Source organism: Delphinapterus leucas, chromosome 5 (genome assembly GCF_059928025.1).
Source record: "Delphinapterus leucas isolate spDelLeu-1000000601 "Yukka" chromosome 5, BTC_Dleu_Yukka2, whole genome shotgun sequence".
Taxonomy (NCBI): Eukaryota; Metazoa; Chordata; class Mammalia; order Artiodactyla; family Monodontidae; genus Delphinapterus; species Delphinapterus leucas.
In genome coordinates, this window is record NC_143133.1 from 2,331,176 (window position 1) to 2,359,009 (window position 27,834).

A 27,834-nucleotide genomic window follows, 5' to 3' on the forward strand; every position below is an offset into this window, starting at 1 on the left:
TGGACTGAGGCCTGGGCGAGGCAGGGCTTGCCCTGGACGGGAGCACCACCTGCTCTCGCGTCTCAGCTCGGGCTGGTCACGCCGTTCCTACTGCCCTCGGGAGGCGCCGGGCTCTCAGGTGCCCCAGACCGCCCGCGGCCCTGGGCCATGCTCTTCTCCTCCTGTGTCCCTGAGCTGTGCCGCTGGGGTGCACCTCCCTGGGGCCTGACTTTGGACAGCTCGGCTGCGGTGCACAGTTGCGGGTGCCGGCTCTGGAAAGTGTGTTGTCACCTCATCAGTCATGGTGCTCAAACAGTAAATACTTTCAGTGAGGATTATAATTCGGAGTTGGTTTTCTCCTTCCTACCACTTCCGGCCTTTTCTATGGTGCTAGTGTCTGCTCTTGCCTTGTCCACTAGAAGATGGCCTTTCACTGTTGTCTTGTCCTCAGTGCCAGAACCTGCACGATTCAGAGCACTTAACGTGGCTCATCGTCAACCACATTCAGGACCTGATCAGCCTGTCCCACGAGCCTCCTGTGCAGGACTTCATTAGTGCTGTCCATCGGAATTCCGCGGCCAGCGGCCTTTTCATCCAGGCAATTCAGTCTCGTTGTGAAAATCTTTCAACTGTAAGTCTCCCTGGTGCCGGCTATCGCCGGTTTTCTCTGCCTTAAAAATGGAGGGTTGGCATTTTTAAACTGCTGTTTCCAGTGGTCAAAACCCTCTGCTCTTATTCCTCTCCTTCTCTCAAACCGCAGCCCACCACGCTGAAGAAAACCCTCCAGTGCCTGGAAGGGATCCACCTGAGCCAGTCGGGCGCCGTGCTGACGCTGTACGTGGACAAGCTTTTGTGTACTCCGTTCCGTGTGCTGGCTCACATGGTCGACACCCTTGCTTGTCGCCGGGTGGAGATGCTTCTGGCTGCAAATTTACAGGTACTGGGAGAAAACACAGATGTCGTTTTTTACTGAAAACCTGGCAGGGCAGGCGGAACACTTGGCTGGCTCCTCCCCCACGGGGATAGTCTTCACGTGGCCACCGAGGGGAGCGTGCAACACGGATGAGCTGGTCCTTCCTTGTGTGTCCGATATGGGTGCTTCCTGTACTTCTTCTAGTCCACCTTTGCCACCAGAGCCGGACATGCCCCTTTATCTTCTGTAAACGAGCACAGGTGACTTTGACTCTTGTGCGTTGCAACCCCACTGACGTGTTCTTGTCTGCTTTAGAACAGCACGGCCCAGCTGCCGGCGGAAGAGCTAAGCAGGATCCAGGAGCACCTGCAGAGCAGCGGGTTAGCGCAGAGGTAACGCCGGGGCCCGGTGCTCCTTGCTTTCTGAGTGTAAAGACTAGGGTTTGTGAGGGCACAGACTCGCAGGATGAGAGGCTGGCGTGCTGTATTGGTGGGTTCACTGCAGAAGGGCCTTGAGAGAGAGCCTTCCGAAATTAACACAGTTGGATCTTAACGTGTACACAGTGAGGACCAGCTGGCAGTGTCAGCTCTGCCGCGATAATGCGCCGTGGCTGTGTGAGGGTGGCGGGTGTTCCTGTGGCCTCCTCTCACCATCTGCGATGAGTCATCGAACAGCTCTGTCTTAGCAAAAATCAAAGCCTGTGATCTAATTGCTAAACAAGACCTGGCAGAGCTGAGAGACGTTACCTAGTTCTCGGCGAGAATTGTTTCTACATCTTGTCAACATTTTGTCTCTCTGTGGCTGTTTATCACCTAATTTTGTTTGCAAAGTCTTTTTGAGGCCTTTGCCAGAAATCCTGATGTCTGTTACATGAGTGTATTTCCGTGACTGCAAAATAAATGAAGAGAAGCCTTTATCTTCTCTCCTCCACAGCAGGGAGAACGTTTGTGAGAGAGAATCTGGTTACTGTACTGACTTCAGTCTTAAGAGTAGCCGTTGCTGGTTTCTTTAACCGAGAAGGGGTAGGACTTGGGCAGTACGAGGCTTTAGGTGACTCGTCAGTATGCTGGGTGACTTACGTTGTAATTTGCATCATGAAGTTGTTGTTCTCATAGCAGGTGGTGAGAGGCGACACTATCCTTATTTTCGACCCTAGACTTATTCAGGCAGACGAGGAGGGGTAAAAATATTTTGTGCCAGATGAGGTGATTCTTTTATGAAATGAATGTAAATGGGTATAGATTGTATATGTGGGGAGATAAAGTAGGAGATTTTGTGCCCTGGGATCTTAGGTGGTCCGTTTTGTGTTGATAAAGAGCGCCTGTATTAGCTGTTATGCTGTGTATTGCCTGCTGCAGTGTTTGAGTATAAATGAAATTTCTGAAAAATATTTATGGGACATAAACTGTGGTTGTTACCAGTAAGCTGGGGCCTGAATTTGCATCATGACTTGAGTGTCGATGAGAAATAGCTCTGAACAGAAAGTTTCAAACGTGTCGCCTCGCTGTAAGAAGCCACTGTTGCTCCCTCTGGTGCAGCTGTGCCGTAACCCGTGTGTGATTGGATTCCAGACACCAAAGGCTCTACTCCCTGCTGGACAGGCTTCGTCTCGCCACTGCACCGGCATCGCGTGGCCCCGCTCCTCTGGTCACGCCCCACCCGCTGGACGGGGACGGGCCCCTGGCACTGGAGACAGTGAGTCCTGACAAAGTAAGTGTCCAGCACGTCTGGGTGTGACACACAGGGCCCCCTCGGCGCACTGAGTGCCTCTGCAGCGGGTGGCTCGGGCGGCAGGACGTCCTGGCGCTCAGCACAGCCCCTGAGGGCTCTCGAGCTGTCCTGTTTCTTGCCAGCAATGGGCACAGTCACATCAGCGACAGGACCCATGAGGTCCAGCCTGGGTTTTTAGCAGGGGGCATGGGGTGAGAAAGGAAATGCTGACTCGGGTCATTAGTAGGGGGCTGAGGGTCATGGTGATTAATGGAGAATCAGGAGACGGGTGGCCACGGCCTGCCCAACTGGCGTGTCTCCCTTTCCTTAACGCCTGCTGACCCGCTGCATATTGACCCCACCACCCCAGGGGACCTGGTACCTTGTCATCACCCTCACTGCTCACACCTCAGAGCCGGGGGCCATTTGGGGCCTTGGTGGGGCCTTGGTAGGGCCTTGGTATGCTCCTTTCCTGGAGAGAGTTCATTTTAAATATGAACTTGGAGTCCAAAATCCAGCAGCCCAGGCGTAGATAACAGAGTCCGGGCCACTGTTCTCAGGCATGGTTTGTTCAGCCCCTCCACTGCACTGGCCCTGGGGAGAGAAGAGCAAAGCAGACCCCCCAGTAGAAGATGATCAGCACGATGCCCAACAAGGGGTGGACAGAGAGGTGGGCCCGCTACCCTCAGTACTTTACTGAGTTTGAGGGACAGTGGAGCGATCGCCAGGTGAGGGGAGAGGATGTCCAGACAGGTAACAGCAAGTCCAAAGACACAGCCAGTACCAGTTCCCATGGGAAAGGGCTGTGGGGGCGCTGAGCAGCCCGCACAGTGACAGCGTCCAGTTTTACCAGAGCTGTATTCATGGTCCAGGGAGGCCACTTGTCCTTTGGTCTGGGACAGGACATGAGGGTCAGTAGGAGAAGAAACAAGGTGTATCTGGTCAAGTTGAAGCCCCTTGAGAGCCTGCCCAGTCGCATCCCGTCATCCACCTTTTCTCCTCCCCAGGACTGGTACGTACGTCTGGTTAAATCCCAGTGCTGGACGCGGTCAGACTCTGCACTGCTGGAAGGGGCAGAGCTGGTGAATCGGATCCCTCCGGGTGACTTGAACGCGTTCATGATGAACTCGGTACAGTGGAGCCGCGGGACCCTTGGGAACCCTTTCTCTTGTTACTCACACGTGTTTGATGTGTTTCATTGTCATGTGACCGAATAGCAATGTGCACCACTTACCTTTGTGCCTTAACAGCAGAGACCCTAATCCAGACAGGACAGGATGTTATTTCAGCCACGCTAGAGTCTAAAAGGAGGGGAATTGTGTTTAACTCACCTTTTCGTGCATTTAAAGAAAATAGGTTCCCTTAGGTTATAATGAATTCTGATTGCTTGTCTCGTGCTCATGAGCAAAAGTACTGGGATGGTGCCATGGTGCATGATTTAACTGACTTTTTCATGATGTTACGGAAGTTAGTAAGCCCCTCCCTACCTGGAGCGGGGTCCCCTCCCCACTATGTGCAGTGAGGCCCCCCACCCTCACTAGGTGTCACACAGGCCTGCTGTGCGGAGCTGGCCCAGGAGCCCTGGCAGGGCATCCATGTTCCTGTCCTCAGCTGTTGGACTGGTGCTGTGAGGGCTGGAGCCCCCTTGATGGTGTTGGCACAGCCTTGGCAGAGTCCTTCTCAGACCTGCTGGGACCAGCAGCCGACAAACCTTTAGGTGTTAATAGTGCTGCCTGGAAATATGCCAAGTGGGAGTGACGCAGGGACGTGGGGAATGGCAAGGACCGGCAGGTGTGGTGTAGAGAGCTTCAGGGTGCAGCCACATGTTCCCAAGCACTGACCCTCCCTCAGTTTGAAAGAAAGAGCTACATGGGGAAAACAGGAGAATTGGCCCAAAACCAGTTTGCCAAACTCATCTGAAGAGCCCTTCAGTGAAAGCTGATTTGCTGATAAGTGATAAATTTGCTTAATAACCAACTGAATTTTCCAAATTTGCTCATTAGACTTTTAACAGCATTAAAGAAAGGCTCAGCTGCAATGGCTAGGGGTCGATTTTGGTCGCTGACAATGACGTGTGCTTTTCTGAATATTAAGTAAATTAAGATTGGCCAAAAAGATCCTTAAATGGCTTTAAAAAGTTGGCAAAGCACAGTACAAATTGAAACAGTATCGTATGAAATGCTGTTTTTCCAATCAAACTTGTGGCATTTATATGACTGCGTTGATTTATTTCAGCTGCTTTTGAACATAACTTGTCTTTTTCAAACATTGAGATGTTTGGTGTTTCACTGTTTCTTGGATGGCACATCAGCTTGATTTTGTATCTTCATCAATTAAAATTTCATCATATTAAAGTTTTGATTTCAAATAAATCTGAAGACATAAAAAAGCTATTTCTTTAAAATTAAAGTACCCAAAAGCGACCAGAAATATACTTCACTGATCGTATGTTAAATGGAGATGTTCATTTATTTGTAACAGAAGTAGAATAAGGTATTCTTTCCAGTGTTTTGGATGGCGTACTAATCTGTTATCTCAGAAATGTTTGCTTCTCTGCTGTGTTTCCCTTGCCCGACTGAAAGCTCGTAATCGGCATTGTTGAACCTTTAATGCCCCGATTCAGGAGTTCAACCTGAACCTGCTAGCCCCGTGCTTGGGCCTGGGCGTGCGTGAGATCTGTGCGGGCCGGAAGAGCCCCCTTTTCGCAGCAGCTCGCACGGCAACTCTGGACCGCGTGGCCAGTGTGGTTCAGCAGCTGCCCGCTGTCCACCACGTCTTCCAGCCGTTCCTGCCTGCAGAGCCCACCGCCTACTGGAGCAAGTTGGACGATCTCTTTGGTAATTAAAATCAAAGTCCCCTTATTTTAAAAAAACGCTGCAGAGCCAGTGCCACGCTCTGTACTGAGTGAAAATACAGTCAACACTGTCGATCTGATACACCAAAGGCACTTACAGAGGCCACCGAGAACCTGCACTGGGGCCTTGGCTCTGCGTGTCTTTTGGTGTGTTTGCTGCTTGGCCGTTCCTTGACGTGGCCTGAGCTCGGGGCCTGCGAGGAACACAGGCTCAGCCTCGGGAATGTGGGTCCTGGTCTCGCGGGGTGGTGGGTTGTGTGCCCGTGTGCTTCCAGGAGCCATGTCTTTAGTTCCCATCAGATTCTCGGGGGGAGGGGGTGGCGGCGACTGCCTGTCTTTCAGAGGTCAGAGCCTCTGCTGAAGGCTCTTGCCCCCATGGGGCCTTCTGTTTCAGGGGATGCCGTGCTGTATCGGACCCTGACCACTCTGGCTCGGGCCCTGGCCCAGTACCTGCTGGTGTTCTCCAGACTGCCCGGCCACTTGCACCTTCCTCCTGAGAAGGAGAGGGACACCGTGAAGTTTGTGGTCATGACCCTCGAGGTAAGAGGCAGCTTGGGAACTTGGCGCTCAGTGCAGAGGGAAGAAGCTCCTCCATCTGAAAATGCAGAGCTGTGTGCAGCCCGGCGCCTGCGGCCTGTCCTTCCAGCAGTGACCGCTGTCACGTGTCACATCCGTCCCCTGCTTTGCCGAGCTCCGTCACGCCCCTTATTGCTCCATTCCCCACGGTTGCCTTGTGAGGTTGACGACACAGCCCTTCTTGTCTCTGCCTCAGGGCAGGGGAGCGGGGGCACTCTGAAGGGTCAGGTCTGGGACCTGGGCTCCCGCCCAGGGTCTCCTGAGCATAGCATGGGGAGTCGTCAGGCACTTACATGTGAATCTTGTTTCCTTGATGCTAAGATACTTTTTTGATTTAGTACAGACCATCCATTTAAAAATTTTTTCCAGGGAAAAAGAAGCCGTGCAAATGTAGTATGTATCCTAATTTTAGATACTTAGTAAATAATAATCTGAGAAATTTGTTATATTTTAAATTGAGCAGTAAACCTGATATTTCAGCTGTGGGGAATTGAACACTCTGTGTTAATACTTATAAACACCCCCAAAACGTGTACATACGTGTGTGCATTGCCTTTTTGTACGACTTCTGGAGAAGAGAGTTTGGCCTGCACCCTTGGAGGCAGAGGACACGGCTGACCCAGTGCTGACACCCCCTGCCGCCTCCCAGCAGGGAGGGGGAGCGTCCAGAGGGCATTCGCCCAGCTGTTCAGAAGGCGACAAACAAGCGCCTACTTGAGCCAGGCCGAGCCAGATAGCTGTGACCCCTGCCCTTTAGGCTTCAGCGTAGTCGGAAGGCTGGCAAACAAGCGTACGGTTACAGTACAGAGTGGCCCCTGCCAGCCATCACGTGCCCGTACGCCCTGCATCATCTCATTCAGGTCTCACTGCAACCCTGGGAGGTGGGCTGTTATTCCCATTTTACAGATGAGAGAAGCAGGGCTTAAGAGGCTCAGCGACTTCACCCGCTGGGAAGTAGCCATTCCAGCATTTGAACCCCAGCACGGCTGTCAGGTTCAGCCTCTGTGACTGCAGCTGAGGCGAGGCCCTGGGCAGTGGGAGCCCCGAGGGAGAGCCCAGCGCTGTGCGACCAGGGCAGGATGCTGGGGGCGGGCAGCCACATCAGGTTGGGCATTCTGCGTTCCACTCCCAGAGTGGGAGTGGGAGGGGGGTACTTCAGTGAGCAGGTGGGTCAGGATTGAACCGGAGGGAGCTGGGGATGGTGGCCCGAGAGCCATCCCTCTGGAGGGAGCTTTGGACAGCTCCTCGACAGCCGGGGGTTCTCAGCTTCCCTGCCAGCCCCTGTGGCAGGAAGGAGGTGTGGGTCAAACCTGTATTAACACGCACCTGCCCCTCCAGGCCCTGTCGTGGCATTTGATCCACGAGCAGATCCCACTGAGTCTGGATCTGCAGGCGGGCCTGGACTGCTGCTGCCTGGCTCTGCAGCTGCCCGGTCTCTGGAGCCTGCTCTCCTCCCCTGAGATGGTGACCCACGCCTGCTCTCTCATCCACTGTGTGCGGTTCATCCTAGAAGCCCGTGAGTCCATGACCGTGACGGTTTCTTTCCTTTGTCACTTGAACCAGTAATCAGCTCCGCAGATGTAGTCACAGACGTTCATTTTGTGCCACCTGTTTGCCAGGTGCTAAGTTGGGCATTGGGGGTGAAGAGGTGGATGAAGTATGGGCCTTGCCTCAATCTCCAGTATCTTGGGGTCTACCCTAGAATTTAACTTGAGTTTGCTTTTGCAGTCATTTTGTTTAGATTTTGGAATTCTAGCTTTCATAAAAAATACTTCTAATTTGTGTCCCTTTGATTTCTGGTCCTAATTGACCGTTTCATCCTTTTAGTCCTAGATGATCATAAGATTAATAAGATTGTATTCAAAAAATTACTTGTTTTCTATTATAGTTGAAATGCTTGTTTCTATACTGCATTGTAATACTAGTATATTGAAAAATAAAAGTGACTTACTCTTTTCAAGGGACAATGTCCTTAACAAGGGTCATTAGCCACAATTTTAAAAAATTGGACATTATAGTTTAACATGTTAGAGGGTGTCTTGAAGTTTTGTATTTTTAAATTAATCATTATAGAGTGGTGTTTTGAAGAGTCATTGTTTAAATTGTTTTCATCTGTGCATTTGTAGTCAACTTGAAAACGAAGATCCAGGGGCTAATTTATCAAAGCCAGACTTCTTGGGGGTTGCATTGATGCTTTTAGCAGTAATGAATCAGGAACCATCTGATAAAGACCTTCCGGGTTAGAGGTGGCAAACAGCAGACAGTGGGAAGGACTTGGAAATCCGAGTGAGAAGTCCAAATCCTTGTGCACTTTGGATTAACCTAGAGATTGATACCTGAGTCTGGTGCGTCTAAAATGGTCTAAAGTTGATTCTAGGAAATCTAGACCTCATTTGACATAATCTGTCACTTTGAAACGTTCACGAGGCTGCATGAATGTGAAAATCTGAATGAAAGGAATGGGAATTCTTCTGTTTGTTCTGTTGTGGTTTTAGTTGTGGTGCAGCCTGGGGACCAGCTTATTAGCCCAGAAAGAAGGACGAACCCCCCACAGGCCGCCAGAGAGGACGAAGTGGATTCAAACACACAGAGTACGTCTTACCTAGTGTCTTTGGGGGCTTGAAATTCATTCACAGAAGAGACCTGTAAAGCGGTCAGTGTGGACGTGTGAAGCTGCCTGCCTTCACTTGGCTGCGTCCCGGCGCTCGTCCCTGAGTTCGGGGGCGATTCGAGGGGCTGCCTCGCACGTCCCGCTGGCGGGCACCCTCTGCTGTCTGGCTCCCTGTGAACCCCACACTCCGCTGGGGTGTCGTGCTCGTCAGGGAGCCTCCTGACCTCCATCCTCGCTCGCTTTCCCCCCGCTCCCCGCCTCTGTTTTCACCCTGCACTTGCTGCTCCTGTGTCCTTTACCTCAGACTCCGAGCTCCTTGTGGGCAGGGCGTCCGTTTTCCTTCTCTGTGTCCTCACTGCTGTACGTGATCAACACATGTTTGTTGAGTAACGAATGAATGAATAAAAATACTAAGAAACTTAAAGTTAGTGGAAATACCATGTGAATGTTAGGTAACCTGAGTGTCTGTTTCAGCCATGTATTTTGGTGGACTTTTAAATGAAAATTCCTCCTCTCCCTACAGAAAAAGAAAGAAAAGAAAAAAAATACACATCTCATTCATTTAAACCTATTCAAAATCATTTAAACCTAGATTTAGCCATGTACCTTAGTTTTTCATGTACTTTCTCCCGATTCAGGTATTTTACTCTGAAAATGGTGGCAAGGCACGTTGTGAGGAAAGCTTCTTGTCACCAGGGGCCTCCAGGCTGTTTCCCCAGAGGGTCTGGTGGGAATGCCAACCTGCAGCCTGTCCCACAAAGCGGGGAAGCAAATGCCCCACCTGGCAGCTCTTGGCCGTTTTTCTTATGGAACACTCTTACTTGGAATATCGAAATCTTATCCATGCTCTGTTGGCTTAAGAAACATGCCTTTTTAATAGCAGGTAGATAAATGCTTTGTGTCTTTTTTTGCCAGCTTTTGCTCAACGCCAGTTACCGACAAGAGTGTTCCTGTTGGTGGTGTTAAGATAGGAATTTTTCTTCTTGTTACCCACTCAAGGTTTTACAATTGTACAGCATCTAGAAGCAGTGGTGTTTTGTTCACAGCCAAGCTCTTCCCTGAGCCTCTCTCTTAAGACTCTGGATCTGCCATCCCCGAGTTTGTGACTTAATGATTCCTTACTGATAACTGAGGAACGTGCAAACACTCACTTCCTGCTCGGCCACCTTGTGGCCCTGTGCTTCTGCAGTACGGATAAGAGTAGTACTCACCTGATGGGGCTGCCGTAGGATTAAGTGCGTTAATCCACATAAGGGACCCATGACAAGTGCCAGGCTTGCTGTAAGTGCTCAGGGAATGTCACCGTATTTTACTTGTAATTTGAATTTCCATTCCTCTGAAAATAGTTGCGGCTCTTCATGTGGTTGAGTCAGAGCAGGCAGGCCCACTGGCTGGAGCATATTTAGTTTGGGTTAATATAATTGCGCTCATTCTCCACGGCCCCATTTAGGCTGGTTAATTTCATCCTGGCCAGAGGAGGAAGCGCGCTTTCTTTATCACCTCAGTAGGATGGTACCTCTTAAAGGTGGTCCCGGAAATTGTATTAAAGTCACCCTTGTTTCTCTTAGTTCAGGGCTCGATTCCTTAAGTCCACTAGTCATTCCTTCTCTCTCTGAAGAAGTTGCCTAGACTGTTGAATCTCATGGACGGTGGATAGTATCCGTCCACAACCCTAAACATTTATCAACTTGGCAAATAATTTTTTGGCACATACTCAAAGTGAGGAAGAAAGTGCCCCTGCCCTCGAGGCGCAGTGGTTCTTAAACCCTCAGGACGTGGGGTTTTCCTCAGCGTTCTGTCTCAGGACTTCTCGGGTAGGACTCGGCAGCCCATCAGAATCCCGCCACCAGCCACCAGAACCCCTGATCTTGGGGAAACGGTGAACCGAGGATTACAGCATGGGTCTCTACACACCAGCCTAGGGGCGAGCGAGCACAGGGTCCTGGGAGAGCCAGAGAAAGCCAAAGCCCTGGGGAGGGGCTACAGCCTCCTCCTGGGTGTCAGCCGGCTGTACACGCAGGGTGGCTGGGAGGCCGGGACCAGGTTCCAGGTGTTTGTGCCAGTCTTGGCAGATGTGGAGAGGACTGCTTGTTTAGGTGGATGTGGAGGAGGTGAGATCTGTAGGCCTTCGGCGGCCACCTAGAGTCTCATGGGCCCCACGTTTCTGGCGGGCGTGGCCGGCGGTGGGGCTGTGCCTACTATCTGTGAGGGTGGGAAGGTCAGGGGGAGGGATGGTGGGTTTGGGGTGTGTTTTGACAGAATGGTCCTCTGTCACCCACGGTGCCTGTTTAGACCCTCAGTATGTCACTGCAGCCTGTGGGATGGTGGCCGAGATGGTGGAGGCACTGCCGTTGGTGCTGGCCTTGGGTCATAAAAGGAACAGCAGCGCCCCGGCATTCCTCACGCCGGTGCTCAAGAACATCGTCATCAGCCTGGCCCGCTTGCCCCTCGTCAACAGCTACACGCGCGTCCCGCCCCTGGTGAGTCTGTCCCTCCCTTTGCACAAGACCCAAGTGATGGGGACACGCAGGCAGGCCCCAGGCTCAGGACTCTGAGAGTGCGAAGCCGCTCAGATGCCCACTTGCGGTGGCCAGAGCGTTCCTTGATTGCATCCGTGACACCGGGCTGGCTTCCTCGGGAGTGGCGTGGCTGGGTCGTGAGTAGAAATGCTCCGAAGTGGGGTGGGGCACCATCACATGACGAAAGGAGGTTTCCTCCCGCGATGCTGGGTGTGACTCCGAGGCCCTCAGGCTCGTCTGTTGAGTGGGAGAGCAGAAGTGATGCCTCCTGGAGTGAGCGTTTCCCTTTAGGTAGTTACCCTCGGGGAAAGCTCGGCGGGTATGGCACAGCTGCAGCTCCTCTGCTCTTTTGAAGCTGGCTTTGGAACCAGGGTCAGGTGGGCGTCGTCAGTGGGACCCGGCTCCACGTCACAGAGGGGCCTGGGCAGGCGGGCCGCGGGCTGCAGGAGGCTGCGCTGCTGCCCTCACACCTGCTGGAGGGAGAGACAGGGCGATGGGCTGGCACCCGCGGGCTGGAGCCGGCAGGGGGAGGTGGGCCGGGACCGAGAGGCAGGCGCTTGTTGCCGCCTGGAAGGGTGCATGCCCGCCGGCGGGGCTCAGCCTCTGTGCGTGTGAGGTTCTGCAGTGGCTGCACCGAGGCCGTGGTGCGCCCCGACCCCGAGGGTGAAGAGGGTTTCGCTGTGGGAGCTCTTTCTGGGGAAAAACCCAGTGACGTGCTGTCCTGGGGTCGCCGTGGAAACTGGGAGTTGTGGGCGTTGGCGAAACCCGGCACCCCGGGGTGGGGAGAGCTGGGGAAGTCAGGTGTGGGTCTCAGCCCGGGCGCCGCGCTTGGGCCGTCGCTGCAGGTGTCGAGACGGCTCACCTTTGGGTGGGAGCGGGGAGCCGATGCAGGTGGGCACAGTCCAGAGGCTTCGATGGCTGGCCCGGACGTGGGAAGAGCCGCCCAGACCACGCACGCCGTAGATGAAACTCTGCGAGTGTGGGCTTGAACCCACGCGGCTCCACAACCCTGCCACGGGACGTTCAGGAGGGTTCGGGGAGCAGGTGAGAGGCTGAGAGGGCGTCTTCCAGAGGCCAGTGGGCGCTGGGGCTGCGGGGGCCAGCCGGCCACCTCCTCGAGGCCCACGTGGCCGGCTTTGGGGATGCAGAGTGCGAGCTCTGGCCGGCTGCGGCCTGTGTCCTCGGAGGGGGTCGGCTCGGCCGGTTGGGAGCTGGGCTCCTGCTGCCGGGGCAGCCTCGGCCCCTCCGGTGTGCATGGCAGCACCAGACGACAGAGCTGGACTTGACGGAGTTTACAAACGGCTGGCGTGGCTCTTGTCGTGCCTGCTCGCGGTAAATATTGCTGTGTGTGGCCGAACCTCACGTGCTCCTGCCAGCCTCTCAGGGTTGGGGGTACCTGCGCGGGCGGCCCTGGGCAGGTCTGGGAGCCCCCGCGGCACCAGCGCCCAGGGCCCTCCCTCCGCTATGTCTGCGCTCAGGAAGAGGTGGCCCGCCAGGGAGCTGCGCCTAAAGAAAGCGTGTTTCCTGGCTCCCTCGCGGTTCGGCCATCCTGACTTGACTCGGGAGACTATGTCTGTTTCATCCTCTCAGGTGTGGAAACTCGGATGGTCACCCAAACCAGGAGGGGATTTTGGCACCGTGTTCCCCGAGATCCCCGTGGAGTTCCTCCAGGAAAAGGAAGTCTTCAAAGAGTTCATCTACCGCATCAATACGCTAGGTAGTCCGGGTCTCCCCTCCGATGTGGTTGCACGTCATCACGTGCCTGCCCTGGGGGAGCCAGGGCTGCAGTAGTGGGACCCGTCTCTCCTTTTATTCCACAAAAGAGTTAAGGCATAACATAATCGTGAATACGTCTGTAATGTACACAGAGCTGTCACGGTGAAAAGTTTGATCCAAGTTTGTGTGTGTGTGTGTGTGAGTTTAACGCCAAATTTTCATGTGTCAGGCTTGTTTCAGGTCAGGAAGGGTACCCTAGTAATTGATAATGCTAAGCCACATTCAGCCTTTGTATAGCACCTAAGCTAAAGGGCAGCAGTGATTTCCTCTGAGTGCTTCCTGTGTGGTCACTGATGCCCCTTTTCTCGGATGCAGAACCAGGAGCCTGGGCGAGATGGAGCCAGAGGTGGCGGGGGGGAAAGTAGGCTTTAGGTGGACAACACTGGGCTTTGTGTAGTGTGGGGCAGGTCATTTTAACCTCTGGCCTCAACACCCCCATTCTTGTCACTTGTAGTCCTAATACAAGTGACATGGCCACCTCCACCTGCAAGGTCACGGGTGGGGACGTTAGCGCAGCCCTTGAAACAATCGTTCATCAAACAGCACCTTGAGTGCAGCTTGTGACGATGGTGCTTGAGGGTGGCCCCTCAGAGATGCCTTCCCCGAGGGCTTGAGCACACACACCCCCGCTAGATTACATTCTTTTTGTGTGTGTGTGGTACGCGGGCCTCTCAGTGTTGTGGCCTCTCCCGTTGCAGAGCACAGGCTCCAGACGTGCAGGCTCAGTGGTCATGGCTCAGGGGCCCAGCCGCTCCGCGGCATGTGGGATATTCCCAGACTGGGGCACAAACCTGTGTCCCCTGCATTGGCAGACAGACTCTCAACCACTGCGCCACCAGGGAAGCGCCTAGCTTACATTCTTTTTTGACCTACTGTTCTTCTTGGTGGGGTCAGAGGGACCAGCGCTTTGACTTTTCTAACAGCTGTACTGAGGTGGAATTCACACAGCACACCCTTCACCCACTCAGAAGTGCAGTTCTGTGGTCTGGGGTGTACACTCAGTCTGGGGATGTGATTTCTGGAGGACTGTCCAACCCTCTGGTGAGCAGGGTAGAAGCGGCTCAGACCCCATTTGAGTGTAGCCTGCTCAGATGTCCCTTTACTTCATTGCGTCTACACAGCAGGGCTCCAGAGGGTGCCTCTCACCGGGCTACCTGGGCTGAACTCAGCCTGGCCTCTTGTGTGCCTTTGGACCTGTGTGCTTCGGTCTCGTCACCACTGGGCTCGGCCGGCAGTGTTGCCGCGTTGCAGCGCTGCCGTGAGGGTCCAGGGAGCGGCGCCTGGGCCAGTGAGAGCCGGAGGGCCCAGCTGCCACATGGCATCGAAAAGTCTGAGCAGCAGGGGACCCTCTGTCTAAAGTGACATTTGCATTTCTAGGGTGGACCAGCCGTACCCAGTTTGAGGAAACGTGGGCCACCCTCCTCGGTGTCCTGGTGACTCAGCCCCTCGTGATGGAGCAAGAGGAGAGCCCCCCCGAAGTAAGGCCGCGGGCGGGCGCCGGTGTCTGCTGGCCGGCGCACGGGCTCTTACAGCAGCTCGCGAGCCGTGCGTGCTGGGAGAGGCAGGGCAGCAAGCTCTTACTTTTCTGTCTCACCGTGTTTTTAAAAGGTAGCCAGATCATGTCATGACTGGTGTTCCAGAGCAGGAATGAGCCTCCCCAAGGTCTGGGTACCCTAGAATCGCGGCCGGAGTGCCTTTACCACAGTGCACTGCCCTTTCAGGGTCAGTAGCATTATGTCCTTTCTTGAAAATATTTTTCAGTTTTGTTTCTCAATATTCAGGGTACAGTGGGTAGCAACATTTCATCAAAATGAAAAGGCACGTCATAAAGGCCACACATACGTACCTGTGTTCATTTCTCTGGACTGTTTTGTGAAAATTTTATCAGGTTTCTTGGGGTATTAATGCATATTATGTTACTTTAATATTAATAAAAAAACATGTTCAGATAAAGCAAAGCCTGAAACATTAAGTCATGAGATACGTTTTTAATTCTGACAGAAGGTATGGTATGAACGTCCAGAAATGGCAGTTCAAAGAGTATGTATGTCAGGAATCATCAGGGTTGTCTTTCACAGGTATGGAACTAACAGGGTGTCATATGCAGAGTCCCTAAAATCAGTGAGGAAATTTAAGGACAGTTTCTTCAAAAGTAATTCATGTTTGGAGGTTTGTGCCTGTAGGAGACCTTGATTTCAAAAGCAGCCATTTGCCCATCAGATTCATCTCAAATCACAGATGTGTGTGGGTTCTGGTGAACTTACGCAGACACAACAGGACCCTGGCTGGGAAGGCACATCCCTCTGTCGCACTCGGGGGGGCCCCGCCCTCAAGGCCACGTGGCTGGACAGCCACGGCCCGCAGCTTCTGCCCACAGGTGGGGCAGCGGTGTTGCCTGTGTTGTGACTTGGTGACGTGGGCTCCCCTTCCAGGAAGACACAGAGAGGACCCAGATCCACGTCCTGGCTGTGCAGGCCATCACCTCCCTGGTGCTGAGCGCGATGACTGTGCCTGTTGCCGGCAACCCAGCCGTGAGCTGCCTGGAGCAGCAGCCCCGGAACAAGCCCCTGAAAGCTCTTGGCACCAGGTTTGCCCGAGAAGCCGCGTGTCTCCAGGGGCGGCCTCGGTGGGAGCAGGGAGGCGCCAGGGTGCCCTTGCCTTTGCTGCCGGAATTAAAGACAGAAACCCCATGCGGGGGGTGCAGACCCAAAGTGGCTTGCTGGCTGAGGCCTGATGACTCGGGCATCCGGTGTGGAGGGCAGATTCCGAAGGAGCTGACGGAGCACCTGTGCAGGGCCTGCGGACGGGAACCGCCCACAGAGGGTGTGGGCCCAGGGCTTGGAGGTGCCTGTGTTTCCTTGAGGCAAAGCTGGGGGAAGCCTGGTGGTTTCCACTTGTAAGATTCGGAGGAACCAGATGTTCTGTAACCTTTGTTCTGAACCTTAGGTTTGGGAGGAAGTTGAGCATCATCAGAGGAATCGTAGAGCAGGAAATTCAAGCGATGGTTTCAAAGAGGGAGAATATCGCCACCCATCATCTGTACCAGGCGTGGGACCCCATCCCTTCTCTGCCTCCAGCTACTACAGGTACCTGTGGGGAGAGGGCCGGGTGCCCCTGGGGCTTGCGGGGAGGACGGGTTGAGCGTGGGTGTCAGCTCATGCCCTGGGCCGGTGGGCACAGCTGGACAGTCCTGGCGCCGAGGCGGGGTCCCAGGAGGGCCCGTCCACCAAAGCTGCCGTCTGGGCTCCCAGAGGGCCGCCGGCTGGGTAGTCGTCTCGTTCGCGGCTACTGACTCTTAGCTTTTACCTCAGCCCACAACCAGTTCCTGTTCAGAGTCTGAAGCTGGTCTCTTACAGAGAAAAAGTGATAACTCAGCATCGCCCCGCTGGCCCTGCCGGCTTAATGGGTTGTGAAGGGATAGAGCACCCCCGAGGCCCTCGCGGCCTTGCGGGCGGCACTCAAGCGCCCTTGCTCCCGCAGGTGCCCTCACCAGCCACGACAAACTCCTGCTACAGGTCAACCCCGAGCGGGAGCTGGGGAACACGAGCTACAACCTCGGCCAGGTCAGTCCCCCAGCCCCCGTCCAGCGCGAGGCCCCATGGGGCACGTGGGGACTGGGGGGCCTGTCGGGGTTCTCAAGTTCCTCCCCACCGCGCCCTCTGCAGAATAAGCATGGCATTCTGTTGCATTTGTGGGGAGCTTTGTTAAGCAAGTAATTCAGAGAAACGGGGTCCTCAAATGACTGCCAGTGAGGACAAGTTTTGAAAAGAGGTCTCACGTTCTGGTTCAGTTTTGTGCCGAGACCTCACGCAGATGTCCCTGAGGAGTGAAAGTGTCCTTCCCTAGAGGCTCTTTCCTTCCCTCTCCTCGGCCGCTCCCGCCCCGGCGCTTCATCAGGCCCTGAGTCCTGAGGGCAGAGCGCCCGGGAGCCCTGCTGAGTGCCGGGGGCTGCTCGCCTCGGGGGCCCCGGGCCGCACCTGCGGCTCTGCGCCCCTTGCCTCCGGCCCTGAGCGTCAGCTCCCTGTCCTGTGCCCCTTGAAGGTGTCCATCCGCTCCGTGTGGCTGGGGAGCAGCGTCACGCCCCTGAGAGAGGAGGAGTGGGCCGAGGAGGAGGAGGCCCCCGCGCCGTCGTCCCCGCCCACATCTCCAGTCAGCGCCAGGTTCCCGTCTGCCTTCTGTGTTCAAGCGCTCGGAGAACTCTGATTAGTCACTTGACTTTCTGGTCTGCCTCTGGAAATGAACCTCTCATCTCTGTTGGGGGGACATTGCAGGAAACACCGGGCTGGAGTCGACATCCATTCCTGTTCGCAGTTTTTGCTCGAGTTGTACAGTCGCTGGATCCTGCCATCAAGTTCAGCCAGGAGGACTCCCGTCATCCTGATCAGCGAGGTGGTGCGGTCGGTGCGTTTGCCCGCCCCCCCGCCCCGCCTCCCGCCCCCCACCCGGGGTTCCCGGTCTCTGGGCGCCCGTGCGGGGACGCGTAGACACAGGTGGAGGATGTAGTACTTCTGGAGCCAGTGAAGGAGCGGTTTCCGCTGGTCCAGTCCCTGGCAGTGACACGCGTCAGTCCAGCGGGGGTGTCGTGGGGACGGCACGTTAACCGTAAGGTCTGAAGGGTCACCATCCTTGTCCACGTTGTCTCCTCGGGGGCTTGTGACAGACGGTCCCCTGACCACCAACCCGCCGACCACCCAACCGCCGATTGGTGCTTGAGAAGCACCAATTTAGAGCAGTTGTTCTCCAGCTGTTGGCCAGGGGATTTCTCTGCATCCTTGAGATTGGTGGGGACCCCAAGGAGCGTTGGTGTCTGTCGGTGACATCCACCCGTGCTTGCAGTATTGGAAGTCACATCTGAAGGTTTAAAAGTTACTTATTCAGTGCTGGCTTCTCTACGTCACCCAGGTTAGCCATCCAGCAAGGAGAGATGCCCAGTTACCGGAACCGTCTTGTTACCTGTGCAGCACAGAGTTCTTATTATTTTTACCGAAAGATGTCTCTTTTAGGTAAAGACAGACTTTTTTTTTTCCAAGTCTGTTTTTCTCAATACTCCTTTAAAGTTTTCTAAATTGTTTCATATCTGGTCAAGTTGAGATTTTTAAGAACCTCATTTTTAATTTGTAATGTAAGTTACAAATTGATTTTTTCAAAAAAGTCAAGTTTAAGTACTGCTAAAGATCTTAAATTTTTAAAAGTTATCCATTTAAAAATAATAAGGATAACAATTTCTATTTTAAAATAATTTTTTTAAATTAGTTTTTGTACACTTTTGCAAATCTCTTTAATGTCTGGCTCATTAGAAGTCCCCTGAGGGGACTTCCCTGGTGGTCCAGTAGTTAGGACTCCACGCTTCCACTGCAGGGAACGAGGGTTCGATCCCTAGTCAGGAAACTAAGATCCCACATGCCGCATGGCGCGGCCAAGACACTTGTATCTCCTCTGCACTCAGTCTGTTAATATTAAGTAATTTCTAGAAAATACCACTGTACAGTTGGGAGAGCACAGGAGAGAAAGGCAAGTAGGGTCTTAGCATTTTTAGGAAAATAGTTTTGACCTTGTGGCCCTGAGAGGCTCACCTAAGAAGTGCTCTTTTAGATGACTTGCTGAGTGTCCTGCTGGCTTGTTGGTTCAGCTCACCTGGGGCCTCTGAGAAAGGGCCGACCCCAGCCTTCCCTCAAGCTCCTAAAGGAAAAGGGCCTTCATGCCTAATCAGAGTTTGTTTTTAGACGTAATGTGAACACTGAACGTTTCGGGGAGACAAACAGAATCATCGCCAAAGCATTAATTTCCGAAATGATCAGCCATTTCTCCGTTCCGGGGCTCTGGGTAGCTTCGCCGCCGGCGGCCTGGGGGCGGGTTCCCGCGCGGCAGCAGTGTGTGTGCACAGGCTCTAGGAGGACGTGCGGGTACAGGGTCACAGTGTAGTTAGGCTTCCGGGCTTTGTTGGTTGCTTTTCCCGGTCAGGGCCCCTGTGGAGTCCCGCGTCGCGCACTTCCCATAGCGTAACTCACCCCTTCCTGCCCGAATGTCCCGCCGCCAGCTTCTCGTGGTCTCAGACTTGTTTACGGAGCGCAGCCAGTTTGAGACGATGTACCTGACGCTGACGGAGCTGCGGAGGGTGCACCCTTCGGAAGACGAGATTCTCCAGCAGTACCTGGTACCCGCCACCTGCAAGGCGGCCGCCGTCCTCGGGATGGTGAGTGGGCGGTGGCGTGGGGCCTTGGCACGCATCCCTGTGGAGTGTGTGCTGCTGGGCGAGCCTCGGCTGGGGCTCCTGTCCCTTGGTCCCTCAGATCATCCCGGTGCCTGGCCCTGGACGGGCTCGGCTGTGCCGGCGGGGCAGCGGGGCTGGCTCCTCCTGGACGGTCGCCCGCGGCCCACAGCGCCCCACTCTCCTCCCCCGTGTGCTGCCGCCCTCCATGCTCCCGGTCCCCAGGGCCTCCTCCCGGGACCGTTTGTCTCAGTGACCCTGCGCTCCTACCCCCGGAGCTGGATCCTGTGCTCTGTTCTGAGCCCAGGGCCTGGGCGGGCCTTCTCCTGAGCCTCGTAGCTGTGCCTCTAGCTGATCGGGACTCGCCACCTTCTGTGGCCACATCACCACGCGGTACAGACGCAGGAAGTACTGACCGCGGGCCCGGCCATTTCTTAGAGTGTGTTAAAATAGCAGCCCTGCCGTTGGAGGCAAATAGCGTGACTCCAGGCCACGTGGCATCTGCCGGTCACTGCTGTTTCTCACTCATGTCTCCTGGAACCCAGCTCTATGCTAGAATAGACACTCGTTCCCTGAACAAACGCAGGGGTGGCCGCCGTGAGCCGGGCATTTGGGCCCATCAGCGAGGGGCGGGGTGGCACCCAGGTGCCTCTCCCACGTCCCACACCCATGCTGTCTGTCCTGACTGCGCTGCCATTTGCGGAGCTCCCCCTCGTGCCCCACACACGCTGTGTACAGGCTGGCGGAGGTGGGGCCGCCATGATCCCACCTGCTCCCGAGGAGGCCAAGGCAGGGGGCTGCTGACTTGCTCCAGGTCACACAGGACGGGGCAGACGTGGGGTGTGAGCTGGGGTCTACGACTGGAGCCCTGACCGTCCCCTCCTTCCCGACTGTTCCCCCATTGAATTTGTCCCTCCGAGCCAAGGCCCAGAGCAGGTACCATTCATCCTGGGTGGCCTTCGGCCCTGGGGCCAACGTCCAGGGAACAGAAACAATGAGTCCCTTCCGCTGAGCAGACAGCTCTTCCAAGTGTCGGCCCTCTGGGTGTGGAGAGGGAGGTACGTGCAGCCAGGCTTGAAGGGGTCCTTTTGTCCTTGCGGGAGTTTCAAGTGCTGGGTCTGTTTTCATGGTAATTGTGTTTGTGCTCTGGCCTAGATCCCTGAGGTAAATGTTGTGTTGTCAGTAAATGGAACGAGTGATCGTGGTTTTCAAGAAGAGGCTTAGGCAGGATGGTGCGGGACGTGGACTCCCGGCCGGTGTGAAGGGCAGCGCACTTTCCGTCAGGGCACTCTCTCTGCATGTCGTGGCCTGTGCCCCTGCGCCCCGTGCAGCACCGGCGTTCCCGTTGCTCAGGGTGGTGGTAGCGGTGCCCTGCAGCGGGTCCTGGTGGTGGTGGTGGCCCTGGGTGCGGGCAGGAGGGGTAGGAGTCTCAGCAGTGTCACGTCCTCGGGGGCCACAGGACAGTTCCGGGGGGCTGCCAGGCCGGGCAGCCTCTGTGGCTTTTGCAGAGCGAGGCAAGGCCCTCGGCCAGCAGTGGCCGCCTGTGTCTGGGCACGGTGGTCTGTGAAAAGCAGTGGTCGCCATCTCTGCCTTGTGAAGGTGTCTTCTCTGATACAAAGCCGATCTGAAGTGTGGAGTGTGGTGCTGAGTGTTTAGGTTCCTACCCCTCTCCATCCTGCTTAGGCTGCTGAGGGAGACTAAGACCATTTTCCTACAAGTTAGCATAGGCTACTGTGCGGGTCCCCAAGGCCACACCAGGAGGGCACTCAGGACTCACATACACTCAGGGCTCTGATCCATCACAGTGAAGGGCTGTGAAGCAGAACCACCGAAGGGAGAGGGCCTGGGGGCGAGGTCCAGAGGAAACAAGCGCTAGCTTCCAGAACCCCGTCCCGTGGAGTGACGCGGGCCGCGCTCCACCCCCCAGCGACACGCTGTCCCCAGGGAAGCTCGTCAGAGACGCAGAACCGGGGCTCTCATTGCGGGCCCGCAGGCTCCGCAGGCCCCTCTGCCGGGCACACACCGAACTCCAGCCCCGGGGAGGGGGGAAGGGTGTCAGCACAGACACAGCAGGGGAGGCCCAGGGAGCCCCCCATCCCGACACCCCAGCTCCCGGACGCCAGCCCTGCACGCAGGCCTCGCAGAGGGCTCTGTTCTGCACACCGGCCCGAGCGCAGCGTGAGGCCAGCCTCTCTCGGCGCCCCACGGCACTGTGAGGCTAGCCTCCGCGTGTGCTGCGCCCTAGGACAAGGCCGTGGCAGAGCCGGTCAGCCGGCTGCTGGAGAGCACGCTCAGGAGCGGCCATCTGCCCAGCAGGATCGGAGCCCTGCATGGCGTCCTCTACGTGCTGGAGTGCGACCTCCTAGACGACACCGCAAAGCAGCTCATCCCGGTCATCAGCGACTATCTCCTGTCCAGCCTCAAAGGCGCGGCCCAGTGAGTGGCGGCGGCCAGGACCTCCTGCTGCTGTCTCCCTCCAGGGCTTCTGTCTGACCAGAGGTGGGGGGCTGAGAGAAGTGACGTTGCACATTTCAAAGCGTATGTCAGACCCCGGCCGTATCATGGGCAGGGGTCAGCAGGAACCCAGGCGGGCACCCTTCTCACAGGGACAGTGGCTGCGGTCACTGAGACAGGAGGATACCACGTGCCATCAGGTGGGAGTAGCCGCCATGCGTGGCTGAGCTTGGCCCTTGTCTCGTCCTCAGCTGCGTGAGCATCCACAGCCAGCAGCACGTGCTGGTGATGTGTGCTACGGCCTTCTACCTGATCGAGAACTACCCGCTGGACGTCGGGCCGGAGTTCTCCGCAGCCATAATACAGGTGAGCGGGAACGGGCGTGGGCTCCGTGCTCTTGGACCTGTGCAGTGGGGCCCTCGGTTGTTTTCATTTGGGGGAAGGTGCATGAGCGACAGGAGGCCAGATGTGGCTCTTTGACTGGGAGGTCTTCCTTCCTGTCTAGATGTGTGGGGTGATGCTGTCTGGAAGCGAGGAGTCCACCCCATCCATCGTTTACCACTGTGTCCTGAGGGGCCTGGAGCGCCTCCTGCTCTCCGAGCAGCTCTCCCGGCTGGATACGGAGTCCCTGGTCAAGCTGAGCGTGGACAGAGTGAACGTGCACAGCCCGCACCGCGCCATGGCGGCCCTGGGCCTGATGCTCACCTGTATGTACACAGGTGAGCAGGGGGCCACCTGTGCCTGGCGGGTCAGTGCCGCTGAGCTCTGGACGCACAGGACGCAGACCACAGGCCCCTCCAGCTCTCAAGGTTGCAGAGCTGTGCGGGTGTCGGAACCCCGCCTGGGAGCGGGTCTGCAGACAGACCCCTGGGCCCTGGGGTGCTGGGGGCTCCCGCCACCTGGTCTCAGATCATCTCTAGGTGTTTAGTAAACTCCTGCGTGAGTTCCAGGCCCTGTTTACAGAGCCTGTCCAGTTTTACAAATGAAAAGAACTGACCGGCTTTGTTTCAGGAAAAGAGAAAATCAGTCCAGGCAGAACCTCAGACCCCAGCCCTGCCGCCCCTGACAGCGAGTCAGTGATCGTGGCCATGGAGCGTGTGTCTGTTCTTTTTGACAGGTAAGAATGGAGCCTGCCCTGCCCTGCCCTGCCCTGCCCTGGAGCTTTAGCCGAGAGCTGCTGCTTCCTACACACCCGCTCTGCTCTCAGCCTGCCTGTGCCCTGAGCGTGCTCGCGCTGCCCTCGGGCTCTGCTCCAGCCGCCAGTCCTAGGACCCCAGCGCCCTGTCCCCAGTGCCGGCATGTCTGCTGAAGGCGAGGGGCAGTGCCAGCCGTGTGGTGGTGTCGGGAGGGCCTGTAATGAGACTGGGCATGCAGCCCTGGTCGGTAACGGGACTGGCCGTCAGACCTGCTGCCTTGTGAGAGGAGTCTTGGAGCCACGTTAGCAGTGGCTCAGGAGGCTTCGGTAGACCGTGGTACAGACTTAAATGACAGACGTCTTTGAGAGCCTGCCCCCGACGTGTGTGCCCTTGTGTCCAGGACTGGCTCAGTTTGCGGTCCTGCAGAATGGGTGAGGGGGCCTCGTCCGGCTTTGCCCCAGGCCTCCTGGTCCAGGCGACGTGCTGTGTCTGTGGCCTTGGGGCAGCCGACTCCGCACCACTCAGCCTGACAGGTCTGGTCAGCTCAGTCAGCAGGAGGCCATTTGGGGTTTCACAAGAGCACACTTAGCAGGACTTTCTCCATCTGCTCTGGCCAGGTGAGGGGTTGTGGGAAGCTGAGCGCGTGGGCTGTTTTCACATTGAGCGTTGAAAGCGTTTACAGTCATTCTTCCCTCACATTCTTCGGGCCCCTCCACGGTGGGCAGAGCCGCCCACGCAGGCCCCTGCCCACGTGGGGCTTGCGTTCCCATGCCTGCTGGTGGGATAAACACTTCAGCCAGTGCAGTGCCGGCGTTCAGCCTGACCACCCTCCAGACACGCGGGGGACACTGGCTTGACAAAGCTGACTTTCAGTTGTGAGTGTCGCCCATGCTGGGCAGCGGCTGGCGTCTGCAGGCAGGTGGGTCAGGCACGCCTGGGCCAGTTTCTGGGTCCCTTCTGGTGCTTTTCAGTCACACATAGCTTTTCTGTACGGTCGTCTCTCGGTATCCACGGGGATTGGTTCCGGGACCCCCACAGATTCCAAACTCTGCTGATGCTCAAGTCCCTGGTATAAAATAGTGGAGAACACTCCGCCTCTGTGTCCTCGGGCTCTGCCTCCATCCAGCCAACCGCGGATTGAAATGCGGGTGCGGAACCCGCGGATACGGAGGGCCAACGGTGTGTGCTAACGGTATGGTAGCGTGAGTAGCCTGCTGGCCGCCTGCCCAGCTGGCACCTGGAAGGACGCTGCCCAAGATGCCCGCTGAGGGTGTGTTGAGGGGAGGTGGCAGGAGGGCACCAGGGACAGGAGGGAGAGAAGGGGGCCTGGCGAGACGCTGACAGGTTCCAGGAGCGTGTGGACACTGGTGAGGACAGGCCCGAACGAGGACGCGGTTCTGTTACGACTGACTTAATTCCCCCATAATGCCACTGCCCCACACCATTTCTGCTTGTTACTCCAGGACCCCTTTTTGGCTTGGGGGCCCCCGCGTGGGTGGGGAGCCCTGGGCAGGGCAAGGCTCTGATCCGTGTCTCCTCCCTGCAGGATCAGGAAGGGGTTTCCCTGTGAAGCCAGAGTGGTGGCGCGGATCCTCCCCCAGTTTCTAGATGACTTCTTCCCGCCCCAGGACGTCATGAACAAGGTCATTGGAGAGTTTCTGTCCAACCAGCAACCGTACCCGCAGTTCATGGCCACCGTAGTGTACCAGGTGAGGGCCCAGTGCAGAGGAGCCCCGGTGCCTACTACCCTCTGAACGTGTCGGCCCCGGGGACTTGCCAGTTCCTCCCCTTGAAGCCAGCCACCACTCTTCCCCCGAAGCCGGTGTTGACGGGGTGGCCCCCCGGGGCTCTCTGCCCTTGCAGGTGTTCCAGACTCTGCATAGCACAGGGCAGTCGTCCATGGTCCGGGACTGGGTCATGCTGTCCCTCTCCAACTTCACGCAGAGGACTCCGGTTGCCATGGCCATGTGGAGCCTCTCCTGCTTCTTTGTCAGCGCTTCCACCAGCCCGTGGGTTTCGGCGATGTATCCTTCCCTGGGTCCTGGGGCCCCGCGGGACGTAGCACTCAGGGGCAGCACTTCCGTCAACATCCAGGTTGACGTTTGCGTTAAGGTTTTGGAAACCTAAGCTCTGCAGAAAGCCCAGGTGTCAAGGTGTTGTTTACCTTAAGCCCCAAGAGAGTAAGCCGTGGACAAGGAAACAGAAAACCGTGTGTTCCCCACGCTGAGCGGGAGGGGCGGGGCCGGGGCGTTTCTCTGAGGAGTGCAGGGGGCGGGGGGGGGGGGCAAAGAGCTCCTCCCGCCCACTCTGGTCCGTGCAGCTGGGTATGTCCCTCGTGCTGCTTCTCTTTATTCTTTGTCACGTGCCTTGTATCACTCTCTTGGGTAAAAGCTTAAGTGAAGATCCAGTTCCCACCCCCAAGATGCTGGCTGCTAAAGGGACGTTCCCCTCCTGTCAGCCGCCCCCTAAGACAGACCGCAGAGCCTCGGAGCAGACAGCCGTCCTGGCGCTGTCAGCGGCCCTGGAGGGCGGCACGGCTCTGCCCTCGGCGCACGGGTGCCGGGCCAGGGAGGTGCTGCCCAGAGGAGTGCCCTCCGCGGGGGGCTCTGGCTTCCCGGAGCCAAGGTGGGAGGCAGCTGCCGCCTCCACCCCGTCCGCGGCTTGGCTTGGCACTCGGTGCTCCCGGGCCGTTGGCAGGCCTGTGTCGGGGCAGGGGTTCCCGGGGAGGACGGGAGGCAGGTCCCCCCACACGTGCAGCCTTGCGCCCTTAACCACCCTGCCAGCCTTCCCCACGTCGTGAGCAGGATGGGCAAGCTGGAGCACGTGGACGTGCACCTCTTCTGCCTGGTGGCCGCGGACTTCTACAGACACCAGATAGAGGAGGAGCTTGACCGCAGGGCCTTCCAGTCTGTGTTCGAGGTGGTCGCGGCTCCAGGAAACCCGTATCACCGCCTGCTGGCTTGTTTGCGGAACGTCCACAAGGTCACCACGTGCTGAGCGCCCACGCAGGTGGAGGCGAGGTGGCGCCAGGACTCGGGGCCCCGCCTGCACCACGCGGCTCGGCCTCACCGCGTGCAGGGAACGTATGCAGGAATCTTTGGGGTTGAGACTGAGTCCTTGCAGGGGCAAGAGCAGCCGTTGCTGACCCCCCGTGCTAGAGCTAGCATTAAATGCCAGTCGCCCGGTGTGTACTTCCTCACGTGCGGCCTGTTCGCTGTCACCGGGTCCCAGCTGCTCCTGCCTCGGCTCTCGCAGGTCGGCCGTTAGCCCCTCTGCTGTCCCGCAGGCGGGAGGTGACGCCACGGGCCTCCCAGAGCACCCCCTGCATCTCCCCAGCGAGGCGCGGGGTCCTGGGGTCTCGCTGGCTCCTGCAGGCCTGCGTGCCGCGCTGGCATCGGGCCTGGGCGGGGCGGGGTGGCTGGGAGCACGATGGCCCGCGCCGTTCTTCCCTGTCTCTGTTTTCTTCTCAGGATTTAAAGTTTAATTATATCAGTAAAGAGATTAATTTTAAGGTAACTTTCTATGCCCGTGTACAGTCTGTGCATTGCCGAGTCTGTGCTGCGTGTCACGGCCTCCGAGGAGGTTGACAGGAGCCCCTCCCTCTCCCTCCACGAGACTTACTCTGGCGTTCCTCTCCCCCAAGCCCTAGTCCCCCGACACGCCGCCCTTTTTTGTGCATTCACGTTTAGTTAGAGTTTAGGGAGGTGTTGGCGTGCAGATGTCTGACCGGGAGTTCCCCTTGCCCCCTTACGAGTTGGGAAGGTTCCCCCGTGGCTGTCCTGGTTGTGGGCAGTCAGCTCTGGGGCACAGATGGCTTTCAAGGCTCTCCCACTGGTGACGGGCGGCTCCTGGGCACTTAGCCGACCAGGCCGGCCCGCCTGGCCGTGAGCAGCCTCCGTCCTGACCAACACTGTCGTCCCCCCGCTCCTGTCCTGACTGGGGCTGCGCTCTACCCAGGGGCTGGCCAACGGGTGTTGGGATCCGAGTCCCCCGTGTCCCTCCTGCACAGTGGGGCCCAGAGGCTCGCCTGGTCTGGCAGCCCCGAGGGTGTAACAGCGTTAGTTGTCTGCGCCCCTCTTGGTCAAGAGCAAAGCTTGGAGTCCTGGAAACTGTTTGAGAAAGGCCCGAGCACGTCCTCGGCTCCCTTTCAGTCCATCCGTGGGGCCTCCTTTCAGCACAGGCGGGTGCGGATCTGTGCCCACTGGACCAGTCGTGGGGCAGGAATGAGGCCAGCCAGGGCCGCCACTTCTACCCCGGGCCCCGGCCCCTGGACCAGCTGTTCCTGGGCCCAAAGTAGCCACATCATCAAATGCACACGAGGCGTGGACAGTCGAGCGCCCGTGGCCAGGGGCTGGTGGAGCGCTCACGGCGGGGCTCTTCAGGTCCCCAGAGGCAGCCAGTCATTTGGTCACCGTCATGCTGGCCAGTTTGGTCATGAGCTCAAGTGCAGTCAGGTTTGGGGTGTTTCACTGGCAGGTGGAGATGACTGTGAAGCTGACTTCCAGAGTCTGCCAAGGGGAGGAGTCCTTCGGTGCACGGTTAGCTACCCTCGCGTCTGTGCGACATCTCACCGTGGCGCACACAGCTGCGGGCGCAGACCCAGGCCGCTTCCACCCCCAGAGCTGCCGTGGTTTGAGGCCGGCTGGGGTCAGAGTGTGCGGCCAGGGGAGGCTGTGGGAGCCCCTCCTCAGAGCAGCACTTGGCTTTTCCTGCCTGCCCCACCAGCGCCCGGCAGAGGCCTCGCCCGGCCAGGGCGTGAACAGTAGAAACGGGTCAGAGGTCCAAGTAGGACCTTGGGGAGGATCTCCTGACTCTGAACAAGAATTGAGAAAAGTCACCGCTCTCTCTCCCTTTTCACTTTGGACTCCCACGTTATTTCAGCAGCTCCGAGATAGACGCATCGCAGGCTGACGTTGTCCCTGCTTAGATGTTTACGCTTGTTAGAAATAGCACTGTGAATGTAAAACTGGGAACCATTCCCCTTAGGAGTCGTAGCACCGGGCTCAGCTGAGTTTGGTGGGTCCTCCTTGTTACCACGTGACCTGTAACAGCCAGTGCTTAACGAGGGGGCTTGAGCCCAGCTCTGGCCCTAGGTGCC

General features: G+C 56.9%; 1 protein-coding gene across 15 annotated transcripts in view; it reads left to right on the forward strand.

Annotated features, from left to right (window-relative positions):
* Positions 1–26,252, forward strand: part of HTT (huntingtin) — a 136,763-nt gene extending 110,511 nt beyond the window's left edge. For 7 of the 15 annotated variants that reach the window (XM_089911416.1, XM_089911413.1, XM_089911414.1 and 4 more), the window contains 25 exons: positions 431–610; positions 740–916; positions 1,208–1,284; positions 2,464–2,602; positions 3,610–3,732; positions 5,226–5,439; positions 5,851–5,996; positions 7,371–7,548; positions 8,528–8,623; positions 10,936–11,123; positions 12,753–12,879; positions 14,316–14,416; positions 15,371–15,525; positions 15,885–16,024; positions 16,419–16,501; positions 16,980–17,098; positions 17,210–17,339; positions 18,976–19,131; positions 21,392–21,582; positions 21,852–21,966; positions 22,106–22,319; positions 22,612–22,717; positions 24,283–24,445; positions 24,600–24,760; positions 25,520–26,252. In XM_089911416.1, coding sequence (XP_089767542.1) covers positions 431–610; positions 740–916; positions 1,208–1,284; positions 2,464–2,602; positions 3,610–3,732; positions 5,226–5,439; positions 5,851–5,996; positions 7,371–7,548; positions 8,528–8,623; positions 10,936–11,123; positions 12,753–12,879; positions 14,316–14,416; positions 15,371–15,525; positions 15,885–16,024; positions 16,419–16,501; positions 16,980–17,098; positions 17,210–17,339; positions 18,976–19,131; positions 21,392–21,582; positions 21,852–21,966; positions 22,106–22,319; positions 22,612–22,717; positions 24,283–24,445; positions 24,600–24,760; positions 25,520–25,733 — 3,693 coding nt within the window. In that variant the 3' untranslated portion in view covers positions 25,734–26,252. Of the gene's footprint in view, positions 1–430; positions 611–739; positions 917–1,207; positions 1,285–2,463; positions 2,603–3,609; positions 3,733–5,225; positions 5,440–5,850; positions 5,997–7,370; positions 7,549–8,527; positions 8,624–10,935; positions 11,124–12,752; positions 12,880–14,315; positions 14,417–15,370; positions 15,526–15,884; positions 16,025–16,418; positions 16,502–16,979; positions 17,099–17,209; positions 17,340–17,840; positions 19,132–21,391; positions 21,646–21,851; positions 21,967–22,105; positions 22,320–22,611; positions 22,718–24,282; positions 24,446–24,599; positions 24,761–25,519 lie in introns of those variants that run through there. The other 8 variants (XM_089911415.1, XR_016393181.1, XR_002642197.3 and 5 more) reach the window with 8 other exon arrangements.
* The last annotated feature ends 1,582 nt before the right edge of the window (positions 26,253–27,834 follow it).